Source organism: Pseudorca crassidens, chromosome 5 (assembly GCF_039906515.1).
Source record: "Pseudorca crassidens isolate mPseCra1 chromosome 5, mPseCra1.hap1, whole genome shotgun sequence".
Taxonomy (NCBI): domain Eukaryota; kingdom Metazoa; phylum Chordata; class Mammalia; order Artiodactyla; family Delphinidae; genus Pseudorca; species Pseudorca crassidens.
Window position 1 is genome coordinate 29,124,975 of NC_090300.1, and position 16,034 is coordinate 29,141,008.

At 35.7% G+C, this 16,034-nt stretch overlaps 1 protein-coding gene across 1 annotated transcript in view; it reads left to right on the forward strand.

Moving 5' to 3' along the window:
• The window catches only part of ATR (ATR serine/threonine kinase), a 102,964-nt gene that overhangs the window by 23,490 nt on the left and 63,440 nt on the right, over positions 1-16,034 (forward strand). The window contains exons 15-21 of the mRNA XM_067737614.1: positions 186-380; positions 1,953-2,138; positions 6,890-6,982; positions 8,485-8,615; positions 10,024-10,167; positions 12,239-12,332; positions 13,320-13,445. Of these exons, the coding sequence (XP_067593715.1) occupies positions 186-380; positions 1,953-2,138; positions 6,890-6,982; positions 8,485-8,615; positions 10,024-10,167; positions 12,239-12,332; positions 13,320-13,445 (969 nt within the window). The remainder of the gene's footprint in view (positions 1-185; positions 381-1,952; positions 2,139-6,889; positions 6,983-8,484; positions 8,616-10,023; positions 10,168-12,238; positions 12,333-13,319; positions 13,446-16,034) is intronic.

Genomic DNA, 16,034 nt, shown 5'->3' on the forward strand with positions numbered 1-16,034 from the left:
CTGAATCGTAATAGATGCTCGTTAAATATGTGTTGAATGAATAAATGGTATATCTGAATTCAGATATGTTGTATGTGGACTCCAAATTTGTGTGGCATTTTAAATTATTTTTGAACATAGCTTATATGAATATTTTATCACCTGGACAAATGTACTTTTTAGTAATTGTAGTGTTTCTTTTTCAGAGAACGTTACAAGTTCTGCTACCTGACCTTGCTGCCAAAGCAAGCCCTGCAGCTTCTGCTCTCATTCGAACTTTAGGAAAACAATTAAATGTCAATCGTAGAGAGATTTTAATAAATAATTTCAAGTATATTTTTTCCCATTTGGTCTGTTCCTGTTCCAAGGATGAATTAGAACGTGCCCTTCATTATCTAAAGGTAATTGAATATTTGTTTATATTTTACTCTTTTGTTTAAATTAGCATTATAGGAAAGCTGTTGTGACATTCTTATAGGAAATAGAGTGAGTAGTTTATAGTCTATCTGTAGTTTATAGTCTATCCTAGTGTAATATAAGTTCAAATGGTACGTAAATAAGCTTTGCCCTGGGCCAAGGAGAGTATTAAATAGAATTATTCTTTTGTTATATTCTTTGATTGTTTTACCATAATGGTATATGATAGGTAGTCATCCATTCATGGATCAGATTCTCAGCTAATTTCATTTTTTTTTTTTAATTTTGTTTATTTATTTATTTTTATTTTGGCTGTGCCGGGTCTTAGTTGGGGCATGCAGGATCTTCACTGTGGCATGCAGACTTCCTAGTTGCAGCATGCAGACTTCTTAGTTGTGGCATGTGGGCTTCTTATTTACAGCACACGGACTCTTAGTTGTGGCATGCATGTCGGATCTAGTTCCCCGACCAGGGATCAAACCTGGGACCCCTGCATTGAGAGCATGGAGTCCTTCCCACTGGACCACCAGGGAAGTCCCAGCTAATTTCATTTTAGAATTTATTAATTGATTGGAGCTGTAAAATGACTAATGATATGCAAGTGATTACATCTATTGGAAGAGGCAGTATCCTTCAACTGTAGTACAGTGTCAGCCCTGAGTTTAGTTACTTAGTGCTCTGATTACAGTTTGGCCCAGTTTCTTGCTAGTTTTCAAATTTAAAATTATAGCTTGTGTTTCTTTTTTTGGTGTTATAGTAGCAACAGTATCTGAGCAATAAGAGGCTGTATGGGAACAAGAAAACCTATCAGATATGCATATGTAACTCTACTCTTTTTCTCTGATGTTAATTTATTTCACATATTTCATGATATGCCAGCTATGGATCTCTTTCCACATGAGACTTTTTGAATATTGAGTGTATTTATTCATTTTGAGAAAGAAAATCTTTATTGTAAAGGTGGAATGATAATAACATTTCAGTGCTTCTTACTACATGCCAGAAATTTTACTAAACAATTTTTATGGATCATTTCACTTGGATAACTCCTCACAGTTACCCAGTGAGATAAAAGTACTATTTTTCCATTTGATAGATGAGAAAACTAAGGCAGAGAAAGGTCAGATTAGGTTACTTGTCTAAGTCACAGCACAACTAATAAATGATAAAGCTGGAATTTAGATATCAGCAGTCTGACCAGAAAGACTGTGCTCTGAGCCACTGATTTTCCTGTCAGGGTTACATTTCCATGAATAATGAGTGAATGACATTTTGAACCTTTATAGAAAACTAGACTCCGTTTTTAAAATTTTATTTCAAAATAAAGTCTGATCACTTATTTTCATTACCTGTAGCCCATGGCAGACCTACCAGGAGAAATCAAGGTCAGAATCCTTTTCCAATGACGTTTTTATATCATTAGTAATTCTTGTCACCTGATCTAGAGCTCCTGATTAACTAATAGTGTATTAAAATCAGTATACTTATTTCCAAGATACTAGTATGGAGAAAAAAAAACTTGTTTCTTAAATTTCTGAAATGTGTCTTTGGGTTAGAATGAAACAGAAATTGAACTCGGGAGCCTGTTGAGACAAGATTTCCAAGGACTGCATAATGAATTATTGCTACGTATTGGAGAACACTATCAACAGGTTTTCAATGGTTTGTCAATACTTGCCTCATTTGCATCTAGTGATGATCCATATCAGGGCCCAAGAGATATCACATCACCCGAACTAATGGTAAGGAATATGTTGTATGGGTTTTTTGCTTGGTTTTTCTCCTTTTTGTGGCTTAATTATGAAATTGGAGAAACAGGTGTTTTATATATTTTCCAAATGTTAGAGATTTATTTAAATTTTCAATTGGGATTTTTATTTTGAAAAGGCTGATGATTTAAATTACATAGTCACAGCATACATTGAAAAATATGCATTTTCATATGATCTTAGATTTTATTTTTTCATTGGGTAAAAATGTTCATTTTTCTTCACCACTTTTTCACTGTAGATTAGAGTGCGTTTGTAGCTCCCCACGCTACCCCTTCCGTGGCATGACATGCTAACTTTATCACTTCTAACTATATTTAAATCCATTGTTAGATTTAAGATAAGTTAGAAAATATGTTATTCCTTTTTCTTTCCTTGTCTTAAATTCGTATCTGAAATCATCTTACTATTTTATTTCTTCACCTGAAAAAACATAAATCCTGAGGCTTACTATTTTTTCTTTTGATTGCTTTCATTCTTTCAAGAGACTCAAATTTTGCTGATATTTTGCTGATATTTTGACTATCAGCAAAATATCTTGAGAGGTTTCTATCTCTGCTTTCTCATTTCCCATTCATTCTTTAGCTTATTCTAGCCTGACTCTGTTCTAAATATTCTACTGAAATTCTCATCTTAAGGTCAAAAGCAGTCTTCCTGCTATCTCATCTAATGGTCACTTCTCTTTTCCTATCTTATTCGGCTTCCAGTAGCATTCAGTACAACTGACCATCCTTTCTTATGTGGCATCTGTGACACTGCATTTTCTTGATTTTCTTTTTGCTTCACTGTCTACTCATTCTTTTTTTTTAAATTTATTTTATTGAAGTATAGTTGATTTACAATGTGTTAATTTCTGCTGTATAGCAAAGTGATTCAGTTAACATACATATATTCTTTTTCATAGTCCTTTCCATTATGGTTTATTACAGAATACTGAATATAGTTCCCTGTGCTATACAGTAGGACCTTGTTGTTTATCCATTCTATATATAATAGTTTATATCTGCTAATCCCAAACTCTCAATCTATCCCTCCCCCACCCCCTCCCCCTTGGCAACCACAGGTCTGTTCTCTATGTCTGTGAGTCTGTTTCTGTTTGGTCGATAAAGTTCATTTGTGTCGTATTTTAGATTCCACATGTAAGTGATAGCATATGGTATTTGTCTTTCTCTTTCTGACTTATTTCACATAGTATTCACATAGTATGATAATCCCTTGGTTCATCCATGTTGCTACAAATGGTATTATTTCATTCTTTTTTATGGCTGAGTAGGATTCCATTGTATATATGTACCACATCTTTATCCATTCATCTGTTGATTGTCCACTCATTCTTTTTTTTTTTTTTTTGTCCACTCTTTTTTTTTTTTTTTTTTTTTTAACGGTACACGGGCCTCTCACTGTTGTGGCCTCTCCCGTTGCAGAGCACAGGCTCCGGATGCACAGGCTTAGCGGCCATGGCTCACGGGCCCAGCCGCTCCGCGGCATGTGGGATCCTCCCGGACCGGGGCATGAACCTGTGTCCCCTGCACCAGCAGGCGGACTCTCAATCACTGCGCCACCAGAGAAGCCCTGTCCACTCATTCTTAATCTTTACTTTATCTACTTTATCCTCTAAATGTTAGATTGATTCAGTACTGTGTAATTGGGTCTTTTTCTCTATAAATATTCTCTCTTTAAATGAGAAAGAATCTGAATTCATCTGGTCCTGTAATATGATTTACGTTTTGATGATTTCATAGTGGAAATTCTAGTCCAGGCCTCTCTTGAGCTTTGGACTTTTGGGCTTATGCAAGTTAGGTCCTGGCAGGAAACGGATGGAATACACAAAAATGTTTCACTGAAAAGAATTTAATGAAGGGACTATTTTCATTGATATGGGCAAGGTTAAGAGAACCAGCATGGAATGTTAAGGAGCCCAGGGACTAGAAACGGCAGAAAACATATGCTCCCCTTAGTCCTGGGCAGGAAGAAATGGCATTACCAGAGCCTGGTTGAGAGCTAGAATCATGGTGCGGGGGAAGGGCTCTCATTGTATATAACCACTGCCAGGGCCACCTCACAATGCAGAGAGAACAGGAAGTATAAATACCACATGCTCTCCTCCTGCCCTTTGTTCCCTTGTTGGTGCCTCCTGTTGACTGAATTTAGTGGGAAGACAGAGGGAAAGATATCTTGAGTGATGAAATCTGGTTAGCCTCCTAGGCACATAGCAAGGCAGGAAAGAGTAGAGAATGGATCTGAGGATGAGGGAAGATGACAGATAGAGACTGTCCAGCTTTCTCTTTGTAATCTCTATATGTCCGTCTTTTAAACATCTCAATTCCGAACATTACATGTCCGTTAAAAAATCTTTATTTTCCCTTTAACCTGTTTCTCTCACAGTCTTCCCTTCTCAGGAGATGGTACCAGTGTCTACCTAGAAGCTCAGTTGCTTCAAAACCTGGAAGGTATTCATGAGCCCTTCATTTCTTATATCCTTTAAAATTGAGTATCAACAAGGCCTTCCAAGTCTAGCCCCAAAATATATCTTTCCATCTCTGCCGCCACCACCCTTATACAAGTGACTGTCATCTTTCTCTAGGAATACTGTAAAAACCTCCTAACAGTTCTCTCCTATTGCTCTTCCTTTCCTGCATCTTTAATCAGTTATTTACACAGCATTTGAAGTACTCTTCTTACAACTTATACTCACATTATCTCCTGCCTAAATTCCTTCTATTGTTTTCATTGCTCTTATAAGGCTGTACGTGGTCTGTATATCTTTCCACCATCATATTGTGCAACTTTTTTTTTTTTTTTGCGGTACGCAGGCCTCTCACTGTTGTGGCCTCTCCCATTGCGGAGCACAGGCTCTGGATGCGCGGGCTCAGCGGCCATGGCTCACGGGCCCAGCCGCTCCGCGGCATGTGGGATCTTCCTGGACCCAGGCACGAACCCGTGTCCCCTGCATCGGCAGGCGGACTCTCAACCACTGCGCCACCAGGGAGGCCCCATATTGTGCAACTTTTATCTTCCTTTCTCCCTGTATTTGTTTGTGTTTCTTAAACATGTCAAGTTTTTTTCCTGCTTTACAGCCTTTGCAATACGTAGTTTCTTTACTTGGAATATTATCCTGGATCTTTTTCATTCTTTAGATCTCAGAGTTTCCTGATCACCCTATCTAAGTTCCTGATCACCTCATCCCAGTTCTCTCTCATGTGATCACATTTATTTCTTTATAGCACTTATCACAACCTTATGTACGTACTTGTTTAATGTCTTCTTCTCATATCAGTGTCCCATGTAAGCAAGTAGGGAGAGCTTATCTCGTACACCTGGCACAGTATTCTAGGCATACATAATAAATATTTGGTGAGTGGCAGATGAACGAACTATTTGTCTAAATATAAGAGCTTTAAAATTAGAATGTTGACACAGACTATGTGAGTATCATCTATATCTTCTTTTCATTTAAGAATGGGCTGGAACCATGCGATTAGTGAATTATGGCTTATTAAACCTAAGCTGAGTCTTAATCCAAATCAGAAGTTCGTAAATTAAATGTAATTTTAGGCTTTGGTAAAACTGATGATTCTCTGTGCTTTGGAAGAGAAAAAAAGTTTATCCCAACATCTAACCTGGAGAACGTGTTGGACACCTAATTTCCTCTCTACTGTGAGGTAGTGCACACCCTTCTTACTGCCCCCCGACCCCAGCCTGGCAGTGTGTGTAACCTAGAGATACTTAAATTAGGTGCCTCAATGCCAAACAATGCAACTTTCTCCTGGAGTTGGAAAATATTCTAATTGCTACTTCTCCCCAGCACCCCCCCTTTTTTTTTTGGTCCCTTTTCTTGCCTATACATAAAGATTTTTAAAGAGGGGAAAATTCTTCTTTGCAGAGTACTCACATTCCCAGTTTTTAATAATACTAACTTAAGTTTATTTAACACTTTACTATATTCTAAGGACTTAACGCGATATCTTATTTAATCTCTACAACAAACTCTATGCAGTTGGTGCTTTCATTGTCCCATCTTACAGACCCAGAGGAGCTAAGTAACTTATCCAGTATCAAATACTAGGAAGTGTCAAAACTGGGATTCAAACCCAGGTTTGGCTGAGTTAAAGCCCATACCCACTCCTCTAGGACCCTTTTTCAAGAAAGAATTAACCCTGTCCACTTCAGGAGACCCAAAGTGCCATGGACAGTGATACCTAACCTGTAATGGTTGATGCCCAAGGCTTGTACCCCTTTATTACTATTACATCAGTGGATATTGACCTCTATGTCAGACCTTCATTCTGGCAGGGTACCTGTTCCGTAATCAAGTACTTTTTTTTTTCCACCTTAGCTCTAAATGCTCTAGATAAGGACATTCACTTGTCTTTCTCTATTCTTCTTCTCCTTAAGATAAATATCTTCTCCACTCTGGATGCTGACATGAGTCAGATCCTGAAAATCCCACCGTAGCTCAACTGTAATTCAAAAGCTTATGATTTTCTCACTGTACAGTACTGTTTAATCATATTTTGATTGTAAATCAGTTTCACTAATTTTTAAAGTATTACATGTGAAAATATATGCTTTGGGAAAAATTTAATTTACCAACTGTTTATTTCCAATATTCTAATGTAGTTAGATAAAATAGAAATAATATAAATAAATTGTTGATTTATGAAATTTGATCTGTATAAAACTTATGTAGTACCTTTTTTATGTGGGTTTTGTTTTTCCCTTAGGCTGATTATTTGCAACCCAAGTTGTTGGGCATCTTGGCCTTTTTTAACATGCAGTTACTGAGCTCCAGTGTTGGCATTGAAGATAAGAAAATGGTAGGTGGTGATAGTTGAGTTGCAAAGTGCCAGAACAGAATTCATATAGAATATGCAGGAGACATGACTTCTCCTTCTAGCTGCAAACATTCAAAGATGAAAAATAATCAAACGCATGATATTCTGTGTTCCTGAACAACTCACATAAGCTTTCGGGGAATCTAAACAGAAAAATTATATCATTTACTGTTCTTTTGTTTATAAGGGACAGAAAACTCACCCAAACTGGCTTAAAGGAATTTGTTGGCTCTGTAACTAAAAGTGTGAGGATAATATAGCTTCGGGCATAGCTTGATTTTGGACACGGTGTTCTCAGAATTAATCAGTTAGCTCAAATTCCTTTGGATTGGCTCTAACTTAAGTGCTAGGTGATGGCCCTAACGGCTTCAGGCTCACATCGTCACAACATCTAGCTCAGTGGGAAGAAAAGAGACCAGCAGTCCCTGATAGCTCAAACAGAAGTTGCATTATTGAATGCATTGGCCCAAATTGGTCTCATGTGAGTCATGGCCCGTGGTGCTTTTGAATACCAAAAATGTTAAGTTACAGAAAGTAAAGTAACTTCAGTATTTGTCAGTGTATGTTTAAATGCATTTGGCACAGTGAAATTTCCTCATGATTGCTGTCACAATTGGTCACCCCTGGAAATGTTTGTCTGTAGATTGGGATAGAATTTTAGGTATTGATTAAATTTCCCTTTTTATTTGTCTCCACTCTTCAGTCAGTAAAATTATAATGAAAACCCATGAATGGAAGCTTTTATTTCAGTCTGTACTCCCCTTCTCTTAATTAATTAACCTCCAAAAATTTCAGCAACCAATACTTGTCCTTTTGATGTCAACTGGTAAACTTAATCCCCCAAATAACTTCTATCTATGTGAAATATTTCTTACTGTTATCCCAAGTGAGAGAATAACCTCAAATCTAAGAATACTAGAGTTTGTTTTAAACCATAAAGAGTTTGCATATTTTGGCACATAGTTAAGGTTGACTGGAGAGTTTCTTTACCCCTTCATTAGAATCTGGAGCTATTCATACAAGTCTGATTCTGTATTCCACACCAATACAAATGTGTGTATTATTTTCTGAGTATGTCATTAGTTACCTATTTGTTTTATTACTAAATTAGAGCATGTTGAATTTAGTACCATTAGGACAAAAATGCATGTGCTGCATAGCAGTTTGGGATGGATATGAAGAAGATTAAACAATAGGAATTAGATTCTTAATAAATTTGAAAATTACTGCTTAAGGGGACCACCAGAACCAAAATAACAAATCACCTTCAAAGAGGGGAAAAAAAAAAGAACTCAACTCGTGTTTTTCCAATTTATAACTCTTACATAAGCACTTGGACAGAATAAACTGCCAACATTTATTAGACCTTGTGTTGCCAGAGAATAGGTACTCTGAGATTAGTGTGGGAAGCACTTGTCCTTAGGGCTCATCTGCTCCTGCCAGTTTCTTTATGGCTTTATTTTGAAGCCCTGCTTATTTTATAGGCCTTGAACAGTTTGATGTCTTTGATGAAATTAATGGGACCCAAACATGTCAGTTCTGTGAGGGTGAAGATGATGACCACACTGAGAACTGGCCTTCGATTCAAGGATGATTTTCCTGAATTGTGTTGCAGGTAAATGACTGCCTGAGTTCATTAGATTTTTTGCATTTCCCAATACTAACTTGATTTCTTAATCTCTTTGAGGGAATTTGGGTTCAAACCAGAAATAAGAAATAGTTAAGATAGAAAGGCTATTTGTTTTGAAAAGGGAATGTGTTTCCTTCTTTAAAAACATTTTTCTGTGAAGTATTTTAATACATTGGGAAATAGAATAATATAATAAACCCCTATATACCCGTTTCCCAGCCTCAGTAGTTATCAATATTGTTAATCTTATTTAATCTTTCCACCTCTACCTTTTTTATTGTTACTTGGAATGTTTTAAAGAAAACCCAGTATCATATCATTGTACTTCTAAATATACCTCAGATGTATCTAGAGGATAAGGACATTTAAAAAAATATATAACCATCATAAATTATTATACTTAGCAGAACTAATAGGAATTCCTTAATATTATCTAAAATTCAGCTTTCCCCAATTGTCTCAAAGATGTTTTTTCCCAAAGATGTTGGTTTGCTTGAATTAGAATCCACATAAGATGCACATGTCACACATTTGGTTGTTTGACCCCCTAAGTAACTCTTACAACAGATTCGTCCCTTAAGTCTCCTCTCCACATTTCTTTTAGGCCACTGAGATTTTGGCGTGTAGGATTTAGCTGATTGCTAATTTAATTTAATTTCAGTAATACTGCTAACAATAAAACTACTGAATGCAGTTTAAGCTTCTGAAAGTTTCTTTTTGTTCTTGACTATATTTTATTGGAGATGTACAGTCAGAATAATATATTTTACTATATTCAAAATCCTGTGATAAACCATAATGGAAAAGAATATTAGAAAGAATTAAAAAAAATAATATGTTTTAAAGTCATGTGAAAGAATTCTTTCCTATATAGCTGTGCCATCTACTTGGTATTATTAGGTTCAGTTTAAGTTTGCTTAAAATTTTTAGAGGTTGCTTTTTCCTTCTATTTTATTTAATTTAAAAATCATATAAAGCATTTACTTTGTCCCAAATTCAAATTTGTGTAACAAGTTACACTCAGAGAATCTAGCCTTCATTCCTGAATTGCTAAAAATAGATGTGTCTATTTTTATTAATTTTTGTATAATCTCCCCCTTTCTAAAAGTATAAGCAAATGCACACTTACTCACAGATACTTTTTTTTTCATGTTAACCCTGCACCAAAAGGTAGCATATTATAAGCATTGTTTTTCACCTTGCTTTTTTTGACTTAGTGTATTATAGAGATCATTCTATTTTAGTATACAGTACTGATCTTTATTCCATTTTTATAGCTGCCTTGTAATCTTTTTGCTTGTATGTATCATTGTTTGTTCATCTAATAATTAACTGATGGAGCTTTGCAAAGAATAAAAATGATGTGACTTTTAACTTTTGTTTTTTCACATAGGGCTTGGGACTGCTTTGTTCGTTGCCTGGATCACGCTTATCTAGGCTCCCTTCTCAGTCATGTAATAGTAGCTTTGTTACCTCTCATACACATCCAGCCTAAAGAAACTGCAGCTATATTTCACTACCTCATAATTGAAAACAGGTATTGTAAATGAAATTAATAAAGATAACAGCTTTCTATTACTGCATTTTTATGTCTAAATGAAATTAATAAAGATAACAGCTTTCTATTACTGCATTTTTGTGTCTCAGGGTATTAAGGTTACTGTTGGTAGTGTGGAACTGTTCACATTCTTTTTAATTTAGAGTCCGTTAATAAACAGAAGTAATTGACATGCTTTAAGTCAGTACATACCAAACTGATGCTCTTTCAGTTGTGACATGGCTTTTATTATTATTATATTTTAAGCTTAGTAGTTAGTACATCAATAACTGAAAATTATTTTTCGTCAATTTTGAAAGGGGTGAGACTAATATTACCTTTCTTCTCACAGTTAAAAGGCAGACAATTGAATGCATGAGAAAGATTAGGAGAGCTAATAACTTTTTTTCTACAGCTTACCTTAGTTGAAACCCTTATTACTTCATTGCATTAACCAGCCTCCCTTCCTTTAAGCTTTTATTATGTTTCTTCATATTGTTCATATTTTAAAACATCTCTTTATCTGTATCATTTCAGCGTGCAGAGACACTCTGTGTTTCTCCATTTCCTAGCTGATAAATTCCAAATTGTTTATTTTGATATTCAAGGTTTTCTAAAATCTGGCCACATCTTATTTCTTAAAATCATTTCCCAAGATTTTTCAAAGCAGATATTAGACTGTAGCCAATCCAGACTGCTAATGCAAGAATATACATTGCTCCTTCCCATTTTTATTTTTCACTCAGGCTGCTTTTTAGCCTGGAATGTCTTTCTATACACTGAAAGTTTTTTTGTCCATTTTTACACATACTGTTGTATGTCATAGTTACTTCTGAAAAATTAGGATTTAAGTACTATTTATTTACCTACTTATCCTTATTCTGTTGCAGTTCCATTAATCATTTTCTGTAACTGTTCAATCAGGGAGAAAATACAGAAGAAAAGGTTAATGGAGTTTTTTCCAATTAAAATACTCTTATTTTTGGTATTTTGTACATAATGGAACAATATAATCACTGATCTAGATCACTTTTTAAATACCTTTTGGATTATTAAGCAAATAGCATATCTTTGCTGTTTATTTTAGAGGAATTATTTCTCTGCCTTTTCATATAATAAAAAAATTCTCTTTCACTCTGCCAGATAGAAGACCTTAAGGTCTCTGAGTGAAGGAGTTACCGCAGCTTTCTTTATTTTTACATCCCCAGTTTCTAGCAAATAGTAGCACACAGTAGTTACTTAATACCTGTTTGTTGCATGAGTTAATGAAGACTAGAATTTAGAAACACTTTTATTTGGACCCAGAAATATTAGGGCTTTATATTTGAAGCAAGTTAAAAATTGCAGCCTCAGTAAGAATTACTTACTTATTTTTCTCTAGTATATCTTTGTGAGAATTTGTGTTTTGGAGTTGGGTTTGTATTGCCGCATTATAAACCACTCCAAAACCTAGTGTCTTAAAACAACAAGCATTTTTATTTACTCATGATTTTGCAGTCTGGGCTGGGTTCAGCTGGTCAGTTCCTTGGCTGTTCTTACCAATGGTCATTGCAGTCAGCCAGCAGGTAGACTTGGCTGGGCTTCTCCCTCTTTCATTTAGTCTCAGAGCTTCTCTCTGTCTCCATGTAACCTGTCTCTGATGGTAGGCAGACTTCTTACATGGTGACTCAGGACTCGCATGAGGACAAAACCAGAAGCTTCCAGACCTTTTTAACACTTAGGCCCCAAATAGGCCCAACATCTCTTCTGCCACATTCTGTTTTTTAAAGCAAGTCACACACGTAGCCCAAATTGAAGGTGAAGTGACTACACATAGGAGTATATACCAAGACATAGAGATTATTCAGGGCCACCAATGTAGCAGACTGCCACAGGGTGATTTTGTTAGATTTGATTATTTGTCACTATTACCTGAGAATCCTAGACATGGTTAGGAAAAATAATTTGCATGTCAACAGTCAGCTAGCACTTTCAAGTGTGAATTAAGTTGGCCTTAGTTTCAACCTCTGCTTTGTGTTTTTTTTTATTTCATATTTGGCAAGTAATTCTTTTTCTTCCAACTAACTATTAGGGATGCTGTGCAAGATTTTCTTCATGAAATATATTTTTTACCTGATCATCCAGAATTAAAAAAGATAAAAGCAGTTCTACAGGAATACAGAAAGGTATTTAATTTTTTATGTATGGTTTAGGAGATCATTGATATAAAATTATTCCTGAGTTCCAGAGCACTGAGTAGAGATTCTTTAGAATCATATCTAAGGATATTATAGTCATATTCTGATGACTAATTTCTGATGACTAGATAATCCTATCTTGAGTCCATGATTTTTAGAAGGAAGTTTTCATCTAGATCAAAGATGTAATAGGATTAGATAGAACAGAGAGCAAAGGATACAGTTCTTATGCCTTTACTACCCAGATCACTATGTTCTTCCTTACAGTCCCTAAAAGAAGTGACTGTAGCTGCATACTCTGAGTAAAGAAAAAAAGCTGTGGGAGGATTCCAATTTTTTTGTGCTACAAACCATGTTATGGAAGTGTCAGATCTGATTCTGAGCTTTACAAGGGGAATCATACGTAGTTCCAACATCCTGAAGTTCAGTGAACTCTCTGAAATTATAAAAATATTAGTGATGATTCCATAGAATTTTAGGGCAGGAAGTGGGATACCTGACCTTGGGTCAGAGTAGCAGATGTATTTACTACAGATCGCAAGATTGATTCTGAAGACTTTATATGCTTTTTTACTGGGTAAATCATCAGTCATAAGAAAGTAAGTAGTCAAAATAAGGGGTGAATTATCTGCTTAATCTGTAGACCTCGTTCAAGGCTATTGTGTAGCCCTTTGTAAATTAAGGGAAACTTGCCTTTCTTACCAAGAAGGATTTATTTTGGATAAGTAAAGTCTTTAGTTGAAATAAAATTTTTCTCCAGATCTAAAGATTTTAGAATGAAATCCCTTTCCCTGAGAATTACTAAAAGTTCATGTGCTATACAAAGGAAGAGATAGAAATTATTTTTTAAAACTGCTTTCAATTGGGGTACAGTTTAACTACTTTAATGGTAACTATGTAGGAAATACAGGCCTTCTGAAATGGTTCCTGAAGTGGTTAATTGATAAAGTGTATCTCTCTGTGCTCTTTATATAGGAGACCTCTGAGAGTACTGATCTTCAGACAACTCTTCAGCTATCAATGAAAGCAATTCAACATGAAAATGTAGATGTTCGTATTCATGCTCTTACAAGCTTGAAGGAAACCTTGTATAAAAATCAGGTATACCAAGATATAATTAAAGAGCTATAGAAAAGAAAGGTTGGAAGTTTAAAGAAAAGATGACCGATTGGTGTATTTGCTTGAGATTCAGTAGGTTCAATGAAAGAAGTGATTTTTATTTTACCAAGATTATCAGATATGACTTAGAATCAGTAATTCATGAGTTACCCTTTGAGGCTGAAGAGCTTTGCATATTTTTTTGTTGTTTTGGAAGTGTCATGATTTGGCAGTTATATTTTAGGTTTACTGCATCTTCCTGAGGAAGGGTTGTTTGTGTTTGTACAGCAGCAGTTTCTGTGAGTTTTCTCATATAACTTCCTGTAGCTATCTTTCATATACAATTTCAGTAATTATGCCATTTTACATTTTGATGGAATTAAATGTTTTAATGAAGCTGAATTTTTAAATTTCCTTTTTTATGGGACCATGAACTTTATTCTTTTCCTTGTCAGCATAATGTAGATTATCCCTAACCTTGGTAAGAGTGAGAACTGGTATTTAAAATACCAGATCACTATAGACTATAAATCATAAAGTGGAAAAATTTTAAATGAGGTATTCATTTTTGCATATCAAGAACCCATATGATGGGTCTTCCCTGGTGGGCCAGTAGTTAAGACTTCGCCTTCCAATGCATGGGGTGCGGGTTCAATCCCTGGTTGGGGAGCTAAAATCCCACATGCCTTGCAGCCAAAAAACCAAAACATAAAACAGAAGCAATATTGTAACAAATTCAATAAAGACTTTAAAAATGGTCTACATCAAAAAAATCTTAGGGCTTCCCTGGTGGCGCAGTGGTTGAGAGTCTGCCTGCTGATGCAGGGGACACGGGTTCGTGCCCCGGTCCCGGAGGATCCCACATGCCACGGAGGCCGCTGAGCCTGCACTCCACAATGGGAGAGGCCACAACAGTGAGAGGCCCGCGTACTACAAAAAAAAAAAAAATCTTAAAAAAAAGAAAAAGAACCCATATGATAAGATATGAGAGCCTAAGACCCTCAGGAGTTAGTGAATTGCAAAACTGTGTTATATTTGTTTTCATGATAGAAGGAAGCATTTACTTAGGACAAAAGATATACATGATGGTAACCAAGTACATGCTTCAGAGTCAGTGCACTTGTGTAACCAGTGTGGGAAACAGCCAACATGGAGATGATCCTACCACATGTGAGGAGCCTTGAATCTCCTTCACTGTAGGTTTAACACCCTCCTAACTGTAGATCTAGATTATCAGTAGATAATACAGTCAGTATACTGGCCCAAAACACCTAGGAAAAAAGAGAGAAGGAAATGGTTTCTTTTCCAACTATGGCAAGAAGGTAACATCAAAGTTGAAAGCAGTTCAGTTAAGTTCTTGAATAGTGCTATCCAAAAGAATTTTCTGTGAGGATGGAAATGTTCTGCACCTACACTATATAAGCACTGCAGCCACTAGCCACATGTGGCTCTCTGGAGTACTTGAAATGTATGATTGAAGAACTGAATATTTTATTTAATTTTGCTTAATTTAAATTTAAACAGCTGCATGTGAATAGTGGCTATCTTATTGGACTATCTTAGTGCAGCTCTAGAAGAACCTACAGCAATAACCAGAGTAGGAAAATGATGTAAGATAACAGGGTTAGAGATCAAGAGAGTCTTTGTAGCGATGCTGTGAGAGTCCATGAAAGAACAAACACAAAAGATATTCTTTTAAAAGTTCAAATCTTAGCCACAGAGAAAGGAAAAGATACTTTAGGAGTGCGTTGAAAGACAGTGTTTATCTAAAAGTAGATCTAAAGTTGTATAACTGTATAACAAATAATTTGGTATAATGTAGTAATAAAGCACACTTAAAGATGGTGTGACAGTTAATAAGGTGATGGCTAATGTAGCCTTGGATGCGTAACTACTTTGATGGACTGACCTTGCAAAAGTGCTGTACTCTAGGGTAGTCACCAGAGGATCATTGACATTAAAGAAATGACAGCTTCTACTCCTTACTTTTAAGGAGGAATATACATTTTTGAAGGAATAGAGGACAGCTAAGCTCAGTGGATAGCAGAAAAATTTAACTTCTGTGTCAAAAAAAATCAGGCTATAGATCAAACTAAGCAACCGTATAACCACTTTATGAAAATCGATGCTGTTCAGGTTGAAGTGAATCCCTATGGTTAAATCCCAGAAGGACAAGTTGTTTGTGTTGAGACCAAAATAAACTTGGATGACAATGCAGAATAAATAATAAAAAGATATATTTACTAATAATTACAAATCTGAGAATGAGCCCATTGAAAATAAAGCTGCTAGGGACTTCCAAGTTATCCTAGGATAATGGTGAATGTCTAAATGTGAATCTCTGTATACCCTGCAAAACGTCATAAATAGCAAAAAGGAGAGCAAATAAAACCACACATAAGTCACACCTTCAACATAACTGTGAGACTGAGAATACTATGAACTTCAAATTACATGTAATCAGCAGAGCTATCTCTGGAGCTCATGCCACAAGCTTGTGTTGAGAACAGTTAGATTCTGAGGAGACCCTATGAAAAAAAAGTGGACTGAAGGAACTATGGATGATGATAAAGCAAAGACAAAATCACCAAC